Raw genomic sequence first — 21,852 nt, forward strand, 5'->3', positions numbered from 1 at the left:
GAACCTAATACAGATTGACTACTTAGTCTGTCCTTTATAGCAGGACTGACACTCTTGGTAGGCGGTCTTATAATCCTCACTTTTCATGATGACAGGGCTGTTTAACCTTTGAACTGAAGAAACATCCACCTAATGCCTTTGATACATAGAAAAATACAGAGACCCTTTGCTTTTAAATGTTGCCTATCCCATTAGAAATTTTACCTACAAAAGGTAAGCTTCACTATTTCCTCTTTGGTCTACCTGTCTTGTCCACTGAAAACAACAGTGATCTGGCTTGCTTTGTCAGTTTATTTATTGGTAATGTTATAAATAATTTGGATCTACATTCACTATTGGTGGTCTTCTTGGGACAAGAAGACAGAAAGGAGATGGTGGAATGTTGCATGTTTGTAATGTTCATAAGCTATTGGATGTAGAGGGAAAGCTGGGATGAACATATCAGTAAAGGAGTTTTTTCAGTAAATTTTAAATTTATGGTTACTAGTTTTCATTTTTAATTGATGTCAAGCAATTGAGGAATGCCCTAACTCCATGTTGACCTTTTTGTTAGTGTGCCTCTGGTTCTTACTTTCTAAGAACTTCTGGAGTTGTCTAGCGGAACCTTTCCACATACAAAGAATATCATCTACATATCTACACCAATAAACTTCATCTTTTGCCAGTATTTCACCCTCTAATCAGTCTCCCACTTGTTATGAAAATTCCTGTTAACGAGGGGGATAAGTGTAAGCCCAGTACCAGACCATCTGCTTGCTTGTAATAGTTCCCTTGAAATCAGAAATAATTCTGATTTAAACAAAATTCTGCTGTCCTTCTGGATTAATGTTGTGTAAATACAATAACTGTGGCACAATATCTATACAGTCTTTCACAAGAATGTTTGAAAACAGGTTGTGTACACGAAAAGAAACTAATTTTACAAAGTACAGTTTATGTACTGTAATTAGTCTAATTTAGTCTTTGTACTCCTTTTGAGAGTGATACTAGGGGGTTGCAGTAAATTCCTTGACTCTTCACTTATTGCTGATTACTGAATCCTGTAAAAGCTGATAGGCTTTCAGAGGATAATTGGTGTCTTCTAATAACACTAAATTAGTTACAATTTACCATAAAATGGTCAGGTAAACACTTCTTTGTACTGGTAGAATGGGATGATGGACGATATTGAGTGGCATGGGTAGAGGGAGAAAGAATGGAGACGTGGTTGGGGAAGGGTACTTGATGGCTAGGAGGGAGGTAGCAGAGGTACAGGATAGGGATGCAGGAGGGAAATGCAGCAAATGCACATTATAGGAATATAATATGTGGATGCCAGAGCCAGTGAGTTCATGATGATGATGATGATGATGGTGGTGGTGTAGTTCAGAAAAACTGGTGCTGAGAGGAGGGATCCAGATGGTATGGGTTGTGATACAGTCATTCAAATCAAGCATGTTGTGCTTGAAACTTCCTGGCAGATTAAAACTGTGTGCCGGCCCGAGACTCGAACTTGGGACCTTTGCCTTTTGCGGGCAAGCGCTCTACCAACTGAGCTACCCAAGCACGACTCACGCCCCGTCCTCACAGCTTTACTTCTGCCAGTATCTTGTCTCCTACCTTCCAAACTTTACAGAAGCTCTTCTGCGAACCTTGCAGAACTAGCACTCCTGAAAAAATGGATATTGCGGAGACATGGCTTAGGCACAGCCTGGGGGTTGTTTCCAGAAACATTCTGGAATCATGTTGTGCTTGTTAGTGTGTTCCACCACGGGCAGTCAACTCTGCTCTTTGTCACACTTTGGCGGTGGCCATTCATCATTGTGGATAGCTAATTTGTGGTCATGCACATATAAAATGCTACAAAGAAATTATGACAGAGCTGGTATATGACATGGCTGCTTTCATGGGTGGCCCTGCCACTGATGGGATAGGATAAGTTTGAGTGCTCTAGCTAGTTAAAGGTCTAATCTGAAAGCTAGCAAAGTTTTCATCCTTTTTTGAATGGCTGTCAATGATTCAACACTTCCAATATTTGTTGAGCTGTCTCCATTGCTCTAAAATTATTTACATTCGGCTCACACTTTCCTTAACCAGCCTCCATAGCCAAGGTTCCTAATGCATGCTTGCATGGTGGTGCTCGACTTGTAGGTAAGCTGGTCCAAATCCCAATTTTGCAAAATTTTCCCTACCAGTAGCTGGCCATAAGAGGTGGTGGTGGCAAGTTCCTAATTACCAGCTTTTGCACCAATGCCCTGGATAAAATTCCAAATGTCTCCACAGTGTTTTGTGAAGTGAGGACATGTGACACTATTGATGGTGATCCATCTGTCAGATGGGAATCTTAAGCTCGATAGCCACCTTGGTGCTTCCTGAGAGAAGTATGTTAGGTGGTGGCACCAGGTTTCATCCTCTTCTTTCCTTTCATCCGTAACAGCACAAACCCAACACTACACTGCACAAGCACTTACCGCAATCATCCATAAGAAACAGATACACACTTGACACTTCAGAACAGGTCAGAGGAAGGCAACAACAAAACACCTCCACTAGGACGTTGCCCAGAAATCTGATGCAGGATTCCTGCATCTGCTCCCCTATGCTCATTTCCTGAGTATGGGACTATGTTGACTTTGAGAACTTTGCTTACTATATTTAAATATTGAGTTTTCTTATGAAGTTTAAAGAATGTAAGCACAAAATATGTTGCCATTCAGCCAGCCAGTGTGGCCAAGCAGTTCTAGGCGCTTCAATCTGGAACCGCACGGCTACTACAGTTGTAGGTTCAAATCCTGCCTCGGACATGGATGTGTGTGATGATGTCCTTAGATTAGTTAGGTTTAAGTAGTTCTATGTTCTAGGGGACTGATGACCTCAGATGTTAAGTCCCATAGTGCTCAGAGCCATTTGAACCATTTTTTGTTGCCTTCCTTTTCTTTCTTTCTATTTTTCTCTCTTTTCTTCCCATTCCAGTGTACACTGGCAACCTTCTGTGATAGATAATTACATACTCAACGACAGTGGTTTGCCTGGGTATACAGTAGAGAGAGCTATAGTCCACAGTGTTAGATTAGTGAACCAATGCAAGCACATTGCATTCTTTTGCATTCCATGTCAACTGTCAGTCACTATAATGTGTAAACAGTGTGCTCTGATAAGACAAAATATTATAATATCATTTGTGTTCTTGTTTTACAACTGTGTTGATGCCATCTTTAACCACTTCTTATTTAATACTAATATTTTTATACCTGCATAGATATTAATACAGTTTCCTTGAGAACAGATGTTACAAATTCAATTTTTGCATTATTTTTTTCTGTACTTTGCTTCCTCAAGCTCCAAATAAATAATTCTTAATCAATTTTGTCTTTCTTCGCTTAAGTGTTATTTATGACTTGTGCATCAACTCTTCTCAGATACTTAAAAGAGCATTTCAGATGCTTCCAGTTTCTGCTCCTCCAAATTCCCCAGTGTTCATGCTTTTAATTTGCCACCAGCTACACTTCATGATTTGATGTTTGCTTTCTTTATTTTTAAAACAGATTACCTGTTAATTAACATTTCTATTAAGCCTTCATAACTTGCTATCAGAAGAGTTTTCCTACTTTAACTCTGGTGCATGTACATCTGTTTCCTGTGTAGGACTGTTATGCTTTATTGGTGTTTGTAGTTATTCCAGATGATTCATCCACCTCTGTACTTCTTCCACACTCCTAATGATTTATTAGCACTTATTCCAGTGTATATTCACAAAAGCTTTCTGTAGATCTAATCATGTCATGATAATGTTCTGAATTTTCCTTACAATACTGAGTGCTTCTAAAATAAGTGTGACCTTTGGTACATTGCCATCTACTAACTTTTCAGTTTTTCATTGTTTTTCATATTATTCTTGCAGTTACAACAATGTGAAAACTGTAACATGGTTAATAAACACTGTGAACATCTCCTATCTCAAATTACTCAGAATCCCAAAAACTGTACCAGGTAATCATGTGCTAATGACAAGAATGACTTATAGTGAAGATTTGAAGGAAATTCTGAATTTGGGATAACAGTTCCTCCAGTAACAGAAAGCTGTTGGCATACATACATAAAGTTGACAATGAGTAAGAAGATGTTGAGTGTGGCACACTGAATGCTTTACCAGCACAACATTCATGTGGGTGAAAACCAGAGAAATTCCTAATCGTTTCCTTAAGTTGCTGAACTGGACAAGCATCCTTCATTTAGTATCTCTAAAAGATTTGCTTTTTGAGATGTTGAACAACATGAATGTTGCTTTTCACATGTAGTGAGTTTGGTCAACTGAATGAAGTTCACTGAAATGAATTTTAAAAAAGTAATGAAATCAATGAATTTTAATGACATTATAATGATATCTTTGAAATTCATTTATAAACTGCGCATTTAATGTAATGAATACACCATGAAAAATTGTGCCAGGCTAGAATTTTTAACCTGAATACTCAGTTTATCATAAGTAATTACCCTAATCATTTAGGCCACAGAAGCTCACATGCCTGGTCCAACTCAAATTGTAACAAATTTGAAAGTTTGCTTGCCCTACAGTACCCACTGGTAACTGGCCATCCATCACCAGCTACTTGATTACAGCCACCTCCCAGCCAGGTGAAAGCAGTGTAGTGTATCTTGGGAATTTTTCTGCTCTCACATAGATAAGCAAAGAATCATTTTTTATTGTAGTCTGCTAATACATGCAAAATAACTCTAATAAAAGTAACATAACATGCATATGTTACTATGAGTTTATTTATCAGCTCTCATTGTCATGTTTGTAGCACTACTATTTGTCTTCCAGTTACGAATTGGATTTTAAATACTTCAATCCAATTAACGTTGTTTATGCTTTATAAAGTAAATCATAAGTGGAAACAAAAGGTCTAACATTTGTGACATATTATTTCCTTTGAGTTTAAAAGAAGGTTGAAGGCAGTGGAAGCAGCTTGAAAATTTTGTGTCATATGTGGTGCAAGTGCTATTGTACAGATCACTGTTCTGGCACTAATAATTTTCCACATTCATAATTGTTGATAGCTGATATATGTGTGATGAACTGTGACCATTTAAGCTTCATATAACATTTGCATTCAATAGGAAATGTTCAGAAGTTGGGTACAGGAACAAAAAATAAAGAGGCTACTATTACTGCATTTTCATTTGAACATTCACAGTTCACTCATTGAGCACTACTAAGCAATAGTGTTATTGGTGATAAGTTATGATACCTTTGTTAGTTTCTTAAATAGATTTCTACAGTATTTCCCTAACATTGTCTAAAACAATGTGACAATGCTCAGGTAGTTTACTGATTCCACACTGATTCCTACTCGTTCAGTGTTAAATATGTCAAGAACCCAGGACTGAGGAGCATCGTCATCTAGAAAGAAATTTTCTTGATGGTTGTTCAGTAAGGTAGTGGAAAAGGTGAACATCTAAGGGCACAAGATCAGAAGAATAAGTGTGTGAGGGATAACTCCCTCGGCTAGTTTTGTTTGTGAAATCAGCAGACCGAATTACCACGTAGAAGCTACACTTGACGCATTTTGGGTGGTTGTTTTTCACATGGTGTGACCAAAAGGTGTCTCAGTTGTTGGCAACAAATGCCAGCTGCAATAGACACACCCCTGGGAGGAATTCGTAGTGCACAACACCCTTTTTGTACCACCAGATGGAAAATATTATCTGTTCACACTGCCCTTTGCTTGAGGAGATGCCTTTTGCTAGTGATCAACCATTAATTTCTTCATAAGAAGTTTACATAAAGGCATCACAAGTTGTCACCAATAATGATATTGCTTATGAATGCTCAATGAATAAAATGATGAAATTCAAATAAAAATGCAGTAATAGGTGCCCTTCTGTAACTTTCAATTAAGTAAGCAAGACACCTACACCTGACTTACTAACCTTGCCTATAAAGTCTACTGTCTTGAGTCCACTGTCTTAATCATGTTAATAATGTAATATGAAACTGTCATTAGTGATAAGTATAAATAATCGGGCACCTGAGCCCCTAATGTGTTAGTATGGCACAGATAGAGTGAGTTGGGAAGTTAATGGGAATTCATGAGTAGGTGAGGAGTCAGTTAGTCAAAATTTGTGATATATTTGTGAAAAGTTATGTTTTAATACCATATGAAAGAGCATAAAAACAAGTGTTTCATGTATCTGGGTGAACGAATAAGATCCTACATTCATGAATACCCAATTTTAAATAATCTGCAACAAAGTGATTTATAACAATCACCGCAACTATAAAAGGAACAAGAAGTTAAGTAACTATCTGCTACAACTTATATCTTGTCTGTAATAAGCTTCATGAACTATTTCAAAGCAAAGTAAAAACAATTTTCATTATCAGTTTATCATACCACTTTGTAGTGAATTGTTACAAGAAGTATTACTCGAAACGTTCGTTACATCGACGAATTGAGTCAATGTGTGCTCAGATGACCTCAGAAACTGAGGCAACGACTTGTGGTTGGTACTAATTTCCATTTGTCATTAAATAGTCATCACAATTGAATTTCATGCTGTAACCACAGTATCACAAAGGATTTATCTTTAGACACAGTAGTTTACAGCAAAGCTAAGAAGTTTTTGTTGCTCTTCAAGTATATTGTGAAAAAAATATGATACTTGATGTGCTGAAAACTAATTAATGGCGTTATGGAGACAAACACTGATTAACACAACACAGGACCAGAAATAGCCACTCAATAAAAAAGAACAAAGAATCAAAGCTGTTTGTACAATTCAGCTTGTCATTGATGGGATAATATACGGAAATAAGTAAAAGAATGGATTTATATTTTCCATTTTTCTTTGGTTGATGTTTAGCTATTTGTGGTGAAACATATAAACATTTTTTGAAGATATTGTCAGTTACTCACCGGTTGTCCAAACAGAATGAATCCTGGTTGGCACGTGTATGTTGCTGTTGAGCCAGCTCGCTGTCCAGATACCTCTACAGATCCGCCATGAACTTCTGGTGGCTCGGGGCACCAGTCAACTGAAGCAGATACAGACTACATTAGCACCCATTAAATGCTGAAGGAAATTACTATAGATTTGCTCATATTTGGAACCACAGCTTAATTATTTTAGACTTTAAAGGAAATTGTTTAATTCCGAAATAACAAAATGCTTATGTGAGCCCAGGATGCCTTAATACTTCCAAACTAAAAAGGAAGTGGGAGATGTTCCGCTCACACTGTTGCAAGATATTATTAAATTATTTGTTATTCACTACAAATGGCTATAGGTGGTGGAACTAGGGCTACCACAATTGAGCTAAACTTGAAGCACATTAAAAGAAGATGGGAATAAAAACAATACAGCAGTAGCGTCATCACAATAAAGGATGTTCTATAGAAATCTTGGCTGTTTGAAGTTGTACTTCTGTTTCAGCATTAATCTAGATCACCCCCTAGCTTGGCAATGTCATGCATATATGCTTTTCAGAGCCACTGCGCTCAAGTTTTTGAGCATTTTAAAAGAAACTATATGCAGTGTGACAATGGTTGAACTATTTGAAATAAAATTTTCATAACTTCTGAAAGATTTGCGTCAAGATGTCCAAACTGCATGGTCGGCGGGGGACATGATGGGAATTAGTATGTGCATGTGCACACACCTTGTTGTCATGGGCCATTTTTACATGAAAACTTCATGATACATGAGTATATTGCACTTGTGAAGATGTATTATGCAAGCAATAACATTCCAATTGCAACTCAAAGGAAATTTGCAACCGAGTTCAAGCTGAAGACAACTGGCCCAAGTGTGCTAACAACCAAGAATTTGATTCACAAGTTTGAGAGATGAGTGTTGGCAATGTCAGTCATTCAAAAAGCATGAAAATGCCTGAAAACATCGAAGACATGGCCCAGGAAATCGATCAGACGAGATGCAGAACAGGTGAGAATCAACTGGGAGACACTGCAACAAATTGTTGTTGAAGACCTGCATCTCTTCCCATACAAAATTCAACCCATTAGCTATTAAGCCCCAGGGCCCTATTGTCCACATAATTGACGAATAGAACTCTGATGTGAATATGGTTTGGTTTAGTGATGAAGCCCACTTTCATTTGGATGGGTTCATCAATAAGCAAAATTGTTGCATTTGGGGGACTGAGAATGTGCATTTTGCAATCGAGAAGTCTCTTCATTCTCAACGGGTGACGGTGTGGTGTGCAATGTCCAGTCACAGAATAATCGGTGCGATAGTCCTTGATGGCAGGGTGGCTACCAAACAGTATGTGAAGGTTTTGGAAGATAATTTCATCCAAATTATGCAAAGTGATTCTGATTTCAACAAGCTGTGGTTCATGCAAGGCGGAGCTTGACCCAACAAAATAAGAGAATGTCTGACGTCCTGGAGGAGCACTTTGGGGACTGAATTCTGGATCTGGGGTACCCAGAGGCCACTGGTGTGGGCCTCAATTGGCTACCCTATTCTCCGGATCTGAACACAAGTGACTCCTTTTTGTGGGGCTATATTAAAGACAAGAAGTACAACAATAACCTCAAAACCACTGCTGAGCTCAAGACAGCCATTCAGCAGGTCATCGACAGCATCGATGTTCTGGCACTTCAGCAGGGCATGCAGAATTTTGCTATTCATCCACACCACATCATCACCAATGATGGCAGGCATACCAAACATGTCATAACCTAAATCCGAATATCTGTAGTGATGTTTACATGTTGAATAAAGTGTATGCACACCATAGCTAATTTATGTTTTTTCTCATATAGCTCAATAATAGTCACCATGTACTTTCTTATTAAAATTTTTATCTTACTGATGTAGCTTCATTGTCATTTGTTTTAAAGCAACTTAGAGAATATAGGGAAAACTTGATTGAGTACTTACACAGACACTGTGGCTTCTTTCCGCTCCAGCTGCCGTTATCTCCGCACACCCTCCTCTCATGACCAATAAGAGTGTAGTTCTCATGGCATGTGTAGATGGCAGATGCTCCATGAGTTGTCCTGTTCTCCTCCAGCCTCACTGATCCATGGTCAAGCCCATCCAGATCTCCACAGTCAATGTCTAATGAATATTTATTTAACCATTACTATTAGTCATAGGATTTTTCTTGTGTAATATTGGGGTATTCACAAAATCTTTACAGTACAGTTCTGATAAAAAGTGAGATACTTAAGAGCACAGGATATCTGTTACAACAGCTTATATTATGGTGCTGCGTAAGAGCCACATGCCAAAATTTTTATATGTTCTTAGTATGTTTATAACCAAAATGAGCATTATCTTCATCTATATCTACACCTACATCCATACTCTGCAAACCATTATGAAATCCATGGCAGAGGTTCGTCTGCACCACATCATCGCCAATGATGGCAGGCATATCGAACATGTCATAATCTAAATCCAAATATCTGTAGAGATGTTTACATGTTGAATGAAGTGTGTGCACACCATAACTAATTTACATTGTGCCGGATATTAGGATTTCTTCACATTCCATTCAAATATGGAGTGCAGGAAGAATTATGGCTTAAATATGTCCTGTGTATACTGTAATTCGACAAATGTAGTCTTCCTTGCTCCATTAAGTGTACCTAAGACTGGTCTTGGAACTTTGTAAGCAGGCTTTTGCATGATAGTTGGTATTTTATACTCAAGCGACAGGTAGTTGAGTTTCTTCACCATTTCTGTGATACTCTTCCATGGGTCAAACAAACTTGTCACCTTTCACACTATCATTCCTTGCAGATATTCAGTATTTTCTGTTAGAACTTTTAGTATGGATCCCACACTCATGAGTAGTATCCTAGATTTGATTTGATAGGTATTTTGTAAACAAATTTTTTTGTAAATTGACTGCATTGTCACAGTATCTTAAAAATGAATCAATGTCTGTCACTTGCTTTATTTGAGACTGGGCCTATGGGAGCATTACATTTCATATCCCCACAAACTGTTACACCTATGTGAGATAACTGATACCAATTCCAGCTTATTGTAGTGCAGCCATAGTGTCCTCAGTTTCTGCATTTTGTGAAGTGCTCAGTTTTGCAGATCTGAACATTTAAGGCAAGCTGCCAATCTTAGCACCACCACTTATCTATATCTGATTGAATATTTGAGCAGCTTTTTTCTCCGACAGTACTTCATAAGAGATACTTGCAACATCTACAAAAAGTCAAGAGGGTTCTGTTGTTACTGTCTGCCAGCTTATTAATATACACACTTCCCTCAGGTTTACCTGAACTTACTTCTACATCTGTAGCAGGCTTTCCATCAACAATAACATGCTGTGCCATCCCTACCAAGAAATCGTAATTCATTGCACATTTCATCTGATAACACAGTGATACCTCTGTATGCTATTGAGAGGAAATTGTCCAGATCCCCCCTTAAAGTAACAGGGTATATTTTTTGTAATTCCACAATGTTGTTAAGCAAGTAGGGCCTAGATGTACAAATGAATGTGACCTGTAAGAAGGTTTAATAGCAAATTTAGGTAGAAAAACCAAATCCACTTCTACTGCTTCTGATGTACCTCTTAGACTATAGCTAAAGTTTACAGGGCCTTATCTAGTAATAAGTGTAATTAAAATTTAAAAAATCATAAAACAAGAGAAAGTATGAAGAACAATTAGTCTAGGTACTCCAAAAAAAATTTCTGTTGCAAATTTTTCATCGTCTAAAAATACCTGATGACAAGCTAATAGGGGCAGACCATAGCATCTTCTTGCTTATTTTTCTCTCAGACACGCTTTCCCACAAAAAGTTAGATTTACACACCCTAATTGTGCGATGCAACAGTTACATGGCTTAGTATTACCTTTTGTAACTTGGTGTGCGGCCCTTTGTCGCCACTGGGACCATCAAACTGTTAGGGTCTCTGAGGAACTCCCGTCCACATAAAAACTAGCAAGTTACACTGTGGATAACAGTTCATTCGGCAGCTACCAGTACGAAAATAAGAAGGTGCGGCAGAAACAGTGCCTATTTTATACATTTTATTTGACCACGAAAATATGTAGCTACACAGTATTAGAGCACATCGTTCTAAAGAACACTTAGTAACATTCAATTATACATGTCACTTCCTACACGATGTCCTTCAAGCACCCTCCATTCTTGGCGTTGCAGTTTTCAGCACGAGCACACACACTTGCCATAACCTTGCGAAGATTGACGCTTGTTATGACACCGATTCCAAGTGGATGAAGGGCTAGCGCGAACGGGTGATTTTTGTCACCGGGACTGTTTGGTCATTCTTCTCCTGCAGCCCCGGATCCAAGGGTGGGCATACCGGGGTTTCTGCCCCGGGTGGCAGTTTCAGGGTGGGCCAAATACTTATTCTTGAAGAAAAAAACCTTGTTTCAAAAACCGCCTAGTAGCCAGCCCAAGATAAAAAAACCTTGTTTCACAAACCGCCTAGTAGACAGCGCACGTTGGTCTATCGATTATTAATATGATTTTGAAACGCATCTCAGTTGGTTATTTAACATTTCTGACACATTCTAAGTTGATTTCTGAAAAAATCGTTAGTTGACTTTTGCATGCGTGTATAGTGTACGTGATGTCTCTGCCAGGGGGATCCCCGTCGCATCCAGAAATAAACAACAGACGGAAGGGGATGGGGCTATACTGGCTGAGCCAAATAAACCCCATTGGGCATATGCCAATCGCTGTTTGTTTATGTGATTGATTGGGTGTGCGAATGATCAGCATTGTTATAATTATTTGCGAAATCCATAGATTCAGACTACCGGAGTCGAAATAAAAGACTTGCAGGTAAGAAATATATTATCTTCTCCGTGTATCCAAGAAATGACATTTTGACAGAGCCCTACACTATCATGCGGACAGTATATCGTGGCAATCGGCTACGACTGTAAACAAACTTAAGACTGTCCGAGAGGAGTGGAGCGCTGCGAGGGGATATGCCCGGTGTCTCGCTCGAAGGGCTGCCATCGTACTTCCGAGTTGTGTGCTTCCACAAAAGCAGAACTGACAACTGTAACAGGATCACTGATTCCTTTTGTTGTGGTGAGAGACGCATTCGAATCCCTTTATGGACCAGGATTAGTCTCCCCACTCATTTCAAAATAAGAAATGAAAAAAAGCAACCCACAACACAAAATAAATTGGAGTACACAAAGTATTTCGTAGTGCTAAGCGTAATTATTTGCTATGGTTGGCAGTGGTAGTTCGGCCCGATATCTGCCGGTATCTTACGCAACCATAGTTCAAACTGCCACGATATAGTGTCTGCATAATATTAATGGCCAGTTGTGCAATCCCCGGTTAGCAGCCGCCTAAGTTTTGTTCTCGGAATAGCGAGAAAACGTATTGTATGAATACGTAATAACGCCTAAACGGAGAATAAACGCGGGATAACGGAACCGGTGAGTGTGGCAGGGTTATGGAAGTTAACCGGAGAATAAGTTTTGACAACAGCAGGAATACATACAGAATTTGTGATGACAAGGCTGGTTTTAGAACGAGGAAGGAGAAGAAACGGGGGCACCACACATATTATATGGAAGAATATGACGATTCCAAATTTAGTTAGAAAATTCGTACTAATACTTTACGATTTCACGCTTTAGGAACTAGCGGCGTATGAATGAAATGTGAAACTGTTTCCTAACATGAAATAGGCATTTGATGTTGGAACTTTGTGAATTGTATTCTGTCGTGTTATTTATGTAAATGAAGAAGATAAAAACGACTATTTGTCCCAAAACAGTCTCTCCTTTTTGCTGCAATGTTAGGAAGAATTATTTCGTTTTATCTAGCAGACAGTGACAAAATAGACGTAATCAAATCGAGAAACCACAACAGCCTTGTGTACTATTCGTGTTAGCAACTTTTTCAATATTAGAGAACAACTTTTTGACTTTTCATGTAGCAAAACGTTTGACGAACTTTAATGAGGTAATAGATTCTTTCGCAAAAAGAAAAGCAAGCCGTGTAAAGTTGTAGCAAGGTAGGGAGAAAAAATGCTGGGGAAGAAATGTGTACTGTCTTGCTTCTCTCTTGTCTTAACAGGTATTAAGTTTCTATATTAATTCTGTTGCACAAAAGAGAACGTTATTAGCTAATAGGCAATAAAGAGTGCAAATTTTGTGAAGAGTTCTTATCCACCTGGTCAGAAATAATTCCTCCAAGTATTTTTTTTTGAACGGTTGGGGAGGCGGGGGGGGGGGGGGGGGGGGGATGATGATAGGATATCAAACCGGCCGACGGAGCAGGAGAGGCACCACAGAACATTTTAATTTTCATTGTCTTGAATATAGGCTTGATGGATTCCAATACAAAACATACACGTCTTAATTCCACACGGCGGAATAGAGTGACGTGCGTGTGAAGAGACGTGCGACTGCACTTTGGCACACTTACGACCAAATAACATATCTTATATTTCCCCGAAAACATGTGTTTTATACATGAAACTTTCCAGAAAGATGTGCGCTACAAAATGAACATTTTTTGAAAAATTGATATGTTGAAAAAGTTTTTGACGTTCTATCTCAAACCCTTAGGGGGGGGGGGGGGGGGGCAATATCAAGTTTTTGCCTCGGCTCGGAAATATTGTACATCTGGGGCTGTTCTCTAGTATGTGGATATATACCTAAATGCGCCCATCTTACGACGTGGCAACCAGCTAACACTTCTGTGTGCATAATCCGCGAACAAGCCCGCGACAAAACTGTCACTGCATCGCTGGGTTTTGATTGTGGTGCGCGCACAGGTGACAAAATTGTCACTCTCTGAGCATTCTCCACCCTTCATTTGCCTTCCGACCATCGACACAGTGACGAGCAAACATGGCATCAACGTTTTCGCACAAAGTTTCTGTGCAAGAAGGCGATATTAGCAACAATATTCTGATGGAAGTGAAAAGAAGACAGTATTTTCGATAAAAATTTGAAAGATTTTGCGGACACAAATATGAAAATTTTTGGATGGGAAGAAATTAGTCGAATAATGTTTTCAGGTTTTTGGGACAACTTGTGTCCAGCTGGGACAAACACTCTCACGTTCATGTTTTGTACGCTAATGCAGCTAAAATGCGAAGTAATTCATTACAACTTTCAACACTCATTCGAAAATAGTGAAACATTATTTGGATGCTGTGAAGTTTATGAAATAGTGTATTAAAATTTCCCACTTAGTAGTCTGTCACTCAGAGGGGGTGTGTACATTATTCTTTTTCGTGATATTTTCTTTAACGTCTTTTGAGTTCGCAAATAATGACCGTCTCTACGAAGTCCATATCAACAAATGGCGCTTGGATCTCAAGAAAAGTTTAGTGATTGTCATCCTTCGTCAGCGCACTCCACTCTGATGACTTGACAGTGACGGAAACTTTTTTGTCACTGTGACAAAAATCACCCGTGCTCGCTAGCCCTAAGTCGCCAATTGTATTGTGTATTGAACCGGGGACCTAGAAACGATGGAACACAATACGAACGAAGTTAATAATTGGATCCTTCTACCGACCCCCAGACTCCGATGGTATAGTTGCTGAACAGTTCAGAAAAAATCTGAGTCTCGTAACAAATAAATACCCCACTCATACGGTTATAGTTGGTGGGGACTTCAACTTTCCCTCGATATGTTGGCAAAAATACTTGTTCAAAACCGGTCGTAGGCAGAAAACATCTTCCGAGATTGTCCTAAATGCTTTCTCCGAAAATTATTTCGAGCAATTAGTCCACGAACCCACGCGAATTGTAAATGATTGCGAAAACACACTTGACCTCTTAGCCACAAACAATCCAGAGCTAATAGAGAGCATCATGACTGATACAGGGCTTAGTGATCACAAGGTCATTGTAGCTAGGCTCAATGCCGTTTCTTCCAAATCCACCAGAAACAAACGCAAAATAATTTTATTTAAAAAAGCGGATAAAGTGTCACTAGAAGCCTTCCTAAGAGACAATCTCTATTCCTTCCGAACTGACCATGCAAATGTAGACGAGATGTGGCTCAAATTCAAAGACATAGTAGCAACAGCAATTGAGAGATTCATACCTCATAAATTGGTAAGTGATGGAACTGATCCACCATGGTACACGAAGCAGGTCCGAACGCTGTTGCAGAGGCAACGGAAAAAGCATGCGAAGCTCAGAAGAACGCGAAATCCCGAAGATTGGCTAAAATTTACAGGCGCGCGAAATTTGGCACGGACTTCAATGCGAGATGCCTTTAATAGGTTCCACAACGAAACATTGTCTCGAAATTTGGTAGAAAATCCGAAAAAATTCTGGTCTTATGTAAAGTACACAAGCGGCAAGACGCAGTCAATAACTTTGCTGCGCAGTGCCGATGGTACTGTCACCGACGACTGTGCCGCTAAAGCGGAGTTATTGAAAGCAGTTTTCCGAAATTCCTTCACCAGGGAAGACGAATGGAATATTCCAGAATTTGAAACACGAACAGCTGCTAGCACGAGTTTCTTAGAAGTAGATACCTTAGGGGTTGCGAAGCAACTCAAATCGCTTGATACGGGCAAGTCTTCAGGTCCAGATTGTATACCGATTAGGTTCCTTTCAGATTACGCTGATACAATAGCTCCCTACTTAGCAATCATATACAACCGTTCGCTCACCGATAGATCTGTACCTGTAGATTGGAAAATTGCGCAGGTCACACCAGTGTTCAAGAAGGGTAGTAGGAGTAATCCATCGAACTACAGACCTATATCATTGACGTCGGTTTGCGGTAGGGTTTTGGAGCATATACTGTATTCAAACATTAAGAATCACCTCGAAGGGAACGATCTATTGATACTCAATCAGCATGGTTTCAGAAAACATCGTTCTTGTGCAACGCAGCTAGCTCTTTATTCGCACGAAGTAATGGCCGCTATCGATAGGGGATCTCAAGTTGATTCCGTATTTCTGGATTTCCGGAAAGCTTTTGACACCGTTCCTCACAAGCGACTTCAAATCAAGCTGCGGGCCTATGGAGTATCGTCTCAGTTGTGCGACTGGATTCGTGATTTCCTGTCAGGAAGGTCGCAGTTCGTAGTAATAGACGGCAAATCATCGAGTAAAACTGAAGTGATATCAGGTGTTCCCCAGGGAAGCGTTCTGGGACCTCTGCTGTTCCTGATCTATATAAATGACCTGGGTGACAATCTGAGCAGTTCTCTTAGGTTGTTCGCAGACGATGCTCTAATTTACCGTCTAGTAAAGTCATCCGAAGACCAGTATCAGTTGCAAAGCGATTTAGAAAAGATTGCTGTATGGTGTGGCAGGTGGCAGTTGACGCTAAATAACGAAAAGTGTGAGGTGATCCACATGAGTTGCAAAAGAAATCCGTTGGAATTCGATTACCCGATAAATAGTACAATTCTCAAGGCTGTCAATTCAACTAAGTACCTGGGTGTAAAAATTACGAAAAACTTCAGCTGGAAGGACCACATAGATAATATTGTGGGGAAGGCGAGCAAAGGTTGCGTTTCATTGGCAGGACACTTAGAAGATGCAACAAGTCCACTAAAGAGACAGCTTACACTACACTCGTTCGTCCTCTGTTAGAATATTGCTGCGCGGTGTGGGATCCTTACCAGGTGGGATTGACGGAGGACATCGAAAGGGTCCAAAAAAGGGCAGCTCGTTTTGTATTATCACGTAATAGGCAGATATGGTGTGTGGCAGATATGATACGCGAGTTGGGATGGAAGTCATTAAAGCAAAGACGTTTTTCGTCGCGGCGAGATCTATTTACGAAATTTCAGTCACCAACTTTCTCTTCCGAATGCGAAAATATTTTGTTGAGCCCAACCTACATAGGTAGGAATGATCATCAAAATAAAATAAGAGAAATCAGAGCTCGAACAGAAAGGTTTATGTGTTCGTTTCTCCCGCGCGCTGTTCGGGAGTGGAATGGTAGAGAGATAGTATGATTGTGGTTCGATGAACCCTCTGCCGAGCACTTAAATGTGAATTGCAGAGTAATCCCCATCACCGAACCCAGGATTATTGTGCGTTTCGGCCCCCAATGGACACTGGAATTAATAATCTGAGTTGTTTTTTCACGAAAGAAAATTAAAAAAAATTATTTATGCGAAGTTTTGAATAAAAATACATTTAGACATACAGGGTAATTATAATTAAAGTTCCAATGTCAAAACACTGCCAAAAACCGCTGCTCAGCATGACGTCAAATTTGAACGGAATATCATCGAAGAAGAAGGAAATGTTAAGCAAACAAAAATAAATTAACCACTAGATGGTGGCAGAATATGGAAAATAAAAGATGTAGGGTGTGCGGCTATTCCTCAGTTTGCCTCAGGACAGTTAAATACCGATGTTACTGCTATATTTCATGCGGTTTGTGCACTCATGACAATTAAAAGCCAATTTTTCCCACACGACGTGGTGCGACACTGTCATCGTGAATGGGCTTACCTAACTAACAGTTCCACAACTACTGAATGCCAAACTTGTGTGGTCATGCACACTGCACAGTAAGCTTGGTTCAATGTGCAGCCCACACCATGCTGCGTTTCATCTGTCATTTGTAGCCCGACTCATTTACGTAATGAACCCAATAGTGCCATCTAGCGATAAAATTTTCGTTAATTTTTTGTTTGGTTTCCATAACGTTTCCTCCTTCGTCGATAATATTCCGTTCAAATTTGACGTTATTGTGAGCATCGGTTCTTTCTTTTACAGCGTTTGGAACTAGAACTTTAGGTATTATCACACAGTAAATTACTAACCTGAACATAATCCTTTAGTGCACTTATTATTACATAACAGTCCAAGATCTGTAAACAACTTCAGCGTGCCTCTTCAACGATTGTCTCAAGAATAACTCAATCCCAGAACAGTGGGGTGAAAACATAATCGTTCTCTACAAAGGCAAAGGCAGGAAAGGCGACCCGAACTCGTATAGATGATTTGCTCTACATAGGGTTCTGTTTAAACTCGTCTCTGAACTACTATTAGGGCGCACTGACAAAGACTACGTGTTTATATCCTAACGATTCAGTACGGCTTCGCTCAAGGCAGATCAACACTGCACGTTGTTCAAGAAGTCACTCAACAAGTAATAACGACTCTAGTGCAACTTATTACCCCACTGCACGCTATCTTTATAGCTATTGTACGCGATCTTTATAGACTTCTCTAGAGCATTCGACAATATCAGCAGAAAGATCCTCATCCAGAAGTGAGGGAATATCAAGGGAGGGAATAAATCAAGCCACGAATTACAAAATATAATTAAATCGATTCTAGACACAAACCATGTACGGTGGGACATCGATGTCGAAGGACATCGTCCAAACAGGAGGGGTCCGACAAGAAGATCCGGTGAGTCCGGTACTGTTTAACGTAATGACAGCAGGCATCGAGAAGACTATAAACAGGAGAAACGTAAAATTGATTATGTATGCAGATGACATGGTCATCTTCGCCAAGGGCATAGAAGACTTACAAGTAGCCACAGAGATCGTCAGAAAGTGGGCCCCAGAAAACTTGATGGAAATAAACACCTCAAAGACGAGAGCAAGGAAATATAGAAGAGGAGGAAAAGAATATCATCTCACGTGTGGAGGTTAACATTAGAATTCGGATCCTCCTTTCAATATTTGGGAGTAACGCTACAAACAGTTGGGACCGCTTTTTGTCTGCTTATAAAAGTCCGAACAACTGCCACAACAAAAACCATTTACGACATCCCCAAGCTACAAAATTTAACCCTGTCAACTGTGATCATACTATTCAAGTTATGCTAACTGCCACATAGATTATTTAACTAATACAGCCTTATCTGGCGGTGAAAAACTTAAAGAACCTAGACAACGTTAAAGTTAGATTCCAAAAAAGAGCCCTGTCAATGTCAAAATTCGTAAGAAATAGCTACACTTACATAATATTGCAAGAACCTTTCTCCGTAGAAGATATTAGACAACGCTTCGAACTTCCAGAGACGTAAGCATGCAGAACCATGATCGAGAAGAGACAGTACAAAGCAAGGCTTTCTACCACGCAAGCATGCAGAACTGTCATTGAGGAGAGAGAGAACTAAACCAGGTTTTCTATCACGTGCAACGTTCTCCTCACTGACAGTATCTCGGAAGCCCCTGACAGTACAGTACATATTTGTATGGCGTTTCCGTTATCTGCTCTATATCATCCCCTCTTAGTGTGTATTCGTTGGATCCAGATACATTCTGTATTGTTATCTTCCATTCAGTTATATTTCACAAGCGATTGTCGCGCTAGCCCCTTAAACAAAGATACCACCGCTTCCGTTTCTCATTCTTGTCCAGTCCGAGCTTGCATGCTGTCCCTGACGATGTCTGTGTCGACGACGTTGAACTCTTACGCACATTTCATTCGCAGTGAGGGGTGTTTTTGGTCCTGGCCCGTTGTAGAACTCTCTTTCAGATCATCTCAACTTTCACAAGGGGTCTCATGGTTCTTTCGTGAGTTCACGTGTGGCGCCCGCGGGTGACCGAGCTATTGCAGCCCATTCTTCCTTCCCAGGCGCATTTCCTACCCTGTGCTCCTCCCTCCCCATCCTCGCCCCTTCCCTGCTGCCCCATCCTTCTCTTCCCTCAGTGTTCTTACTTATGTCGATCTGGCTATCCATCTGGTTTTCTGTATTCCTCGCGGTTTTGTTCCCCTTGCATTTTCTCTTTCATTCTTCCTTTTTGGCGTTTTTGGTCTCCCTTCGGGGTTTGACCTCCACTTCTAAATTTTCGGTCTGTAGTGTGAGCCATTTGGGGAAGAACTCCTTCTCTAACGTCTACGGCGTGGATTTCTCTCCCCCTTTCCTTCCTCTCTTCCTTCCCCTCTGTAGCCCCCTCCACCCCACTAGGTCACCAGCATGTGTAGCCAGTCCATGCGGTGGGGCTGTTATGTACCTATCTGGCCGAGCTACCTGACAACAACACATTTCTGATACCTGACCTGTTGCCTCCCCATGTATGCCTAGGAGTCGTTACTTGTTATTCCAGGGCACTGGAACTCCCAGCAACAGCGGCCATGCCAGGTGGCTCTTGCTGTGGCTGGGTGGCATTCATGGGGAGAGCCCCTGATCAGAGTGGGTGGTATGAGAGCGGATGCTCTAATTCCAAAAATCTGGCTGTTCTTCTACGCCCTCGTTTTGAGCGGTAACATATCACTGAATGCTGCTTCTTATGACCATGTGGCCTTCCCTTCCCTGGCTACACCTTGGGAGAAGGGCCATGCTCGCCAGTTGGGGTGAAACGCTTTCCCCACTATCTGGTCTGTACTAGGATGGACAGGGACGCATTTGATTAGGGGGCACAGTTCGGCAGGCCTATTCTCAGCACCACCATCTTACCGCAGTTTTCTTCAGTTTTCGTTAGGTCTACGACAAAGCTTGGCGCCGTTACATCCTTCTTACACTCCATGAGTAATGTCTTCGGGGCTCCCTCTCGATTTTTATTCGCCGCTTCCTTTCCCATCAGTCATCCAGAGTCCGGTCTGGCCGCCTACCCCACTATTCTCACTGTCCTCTCCAGGTACAGATCTGCGGCCTAACATCAAATCCCTATTTGATCAATTGTTCGAGTGTGGGTCGACTCTTGGGAGGCTACCCCCGTGCCCCCTGCGTTATAAACTTCATGCAATCAAGGAGACTCGCACGACGTCGTGTTTTTTCTCTCTGCCTCTCCCGGCGGGAATCTATCATCTTCTCTCGTCTTCATATTGGCCTTACTAGGTTGGCCTATGGTTTTTTACTCTGCAATGAGCTGTCCTCCCTTCGTAGTCGCGAGGCTGCCCTTATGGTGATCCATATTTCATTGGATATAAAGAGAATGGTTTATCAGTAAGTACAACAGCTATACCATAATTTCTATCACCTTTTACACCAATAGAAAAGGTACGATAGGCGATAATGTCTCTGTCATAGTAGGATTCCAATCCTAGTAATGGCTTATCACCACCTCGAACTGGGCCTTTTGGCCCTTCGCTCTAAATATGGGCTCCCACTTTCCTTGTCTTGGGTGTTAGCGGATGACCCTTGCATGATTAGGTGTGACCTCAGTTTCCTTCACGGAGGTGGTTTGTTCTCTCAGATTTAGATCCTTGACTTTTCCTCTGGAATTCGAGTCCCTCAGTTAGTGTACATATTGGCTACGGAGGCCTTGACCTTGTCTCCTCATCGGTCAGATTTTCCACGACTTTTCCATACATTTTGTCTGGTCCGCTTTCCTGTTTTGTTTCCCCTTTTCTTGTGTCTTCTTTCCATCGTGTTGTCCACTTGTATTGTGGTAATGGTACGGTGAGGGCGTCAGGACCGTTCGATAGTGATGCTGGTGCTCCTAAGCGATAGCGTTTCTATGGCTCACCATTCTCCCCATTTCCACCCACCCCCTCCTGTTCTTTCGTTTCCTGCTGCCCCGCCGTCCCTTATACCTCTTTGTTTCCACATTATCCCTTCCCCTTGACTGGACTGCGCAGTCTGTGTTTTTCCTCCCTTGATTTCTGCCATCTTAGATCGTGGGACCATTGACCTCGCTGTTTGCTCCCCCGCCCCCGCTCTCGGAAATCAACCAACAAACCATCATCTCAGCTAAATAACAGGGATCACGTATTGGGGCATTGGGAGTTCCCAGTAGATCGCATTTGTGACGGGATTTGCTGTTCCAGCATTTGCTTTTGAGCTTCTATTACACATTAAAAGACGATGCTTCTATTATACATTAAAAGACGATTGTTAAAGGTCTTCTGTAAAAGCTGTTTTATGAAATGTTTGACGGTATAGTAGGATGATTTTAGGATATTGCCACGACGCTGCGCCGCGTGCACTCTGGAGTAGCAGTCAGCGAAGCTGGCTGGCGTGCTGCCAGTTGAAACT

General features: G+C 40.8%; 1 protein-coding gene across 1 annotated transcript in view; it reads right to left on the bottom strand.

Moving 5' to 3' along the window:
* LOC124709352 (sushi, von Willebrand factor type A, EGF and pentraxin domain-containing protein 1) overlaps positions 1-21,852 on the bottom strand; it is a 547,768-nt gene that overhangs the window by 20,880 nt on the left and 505,036 nt on the right. Inside the window, exons 10-11 of the mRNA XM_047240832.1 lie at positions 8,887-9,066; positions 6,900-7,018 (exon numbers count right to left, since the gene is read on the bottom strand). Coding sequence (XP_047096788.1) covers positions 6,900-7,018; positions 8,887-9,066 — 299 coding nt within the window. The remainder of the gene's footprint in view (positions 1-6,899; positions 7,019-8,886; positions 9,067-21,852) is intronic.

This window comes from Schistocerca piceifrons, chromosome 1, assembly GCF_021461385.2.
Source record: "Schistocerca piceifrons isolate TAMUIC-IGC-003096 chromosome 1, iqSchPice1.1, whole genome shotgun sequence".
Taxonomy (NCBI): Eukaryota; Metazoa; Arthropoda; class Insecta; order Orthoptera; family Acrididae; genus Schistocerca; species Schistocerca piceifrons.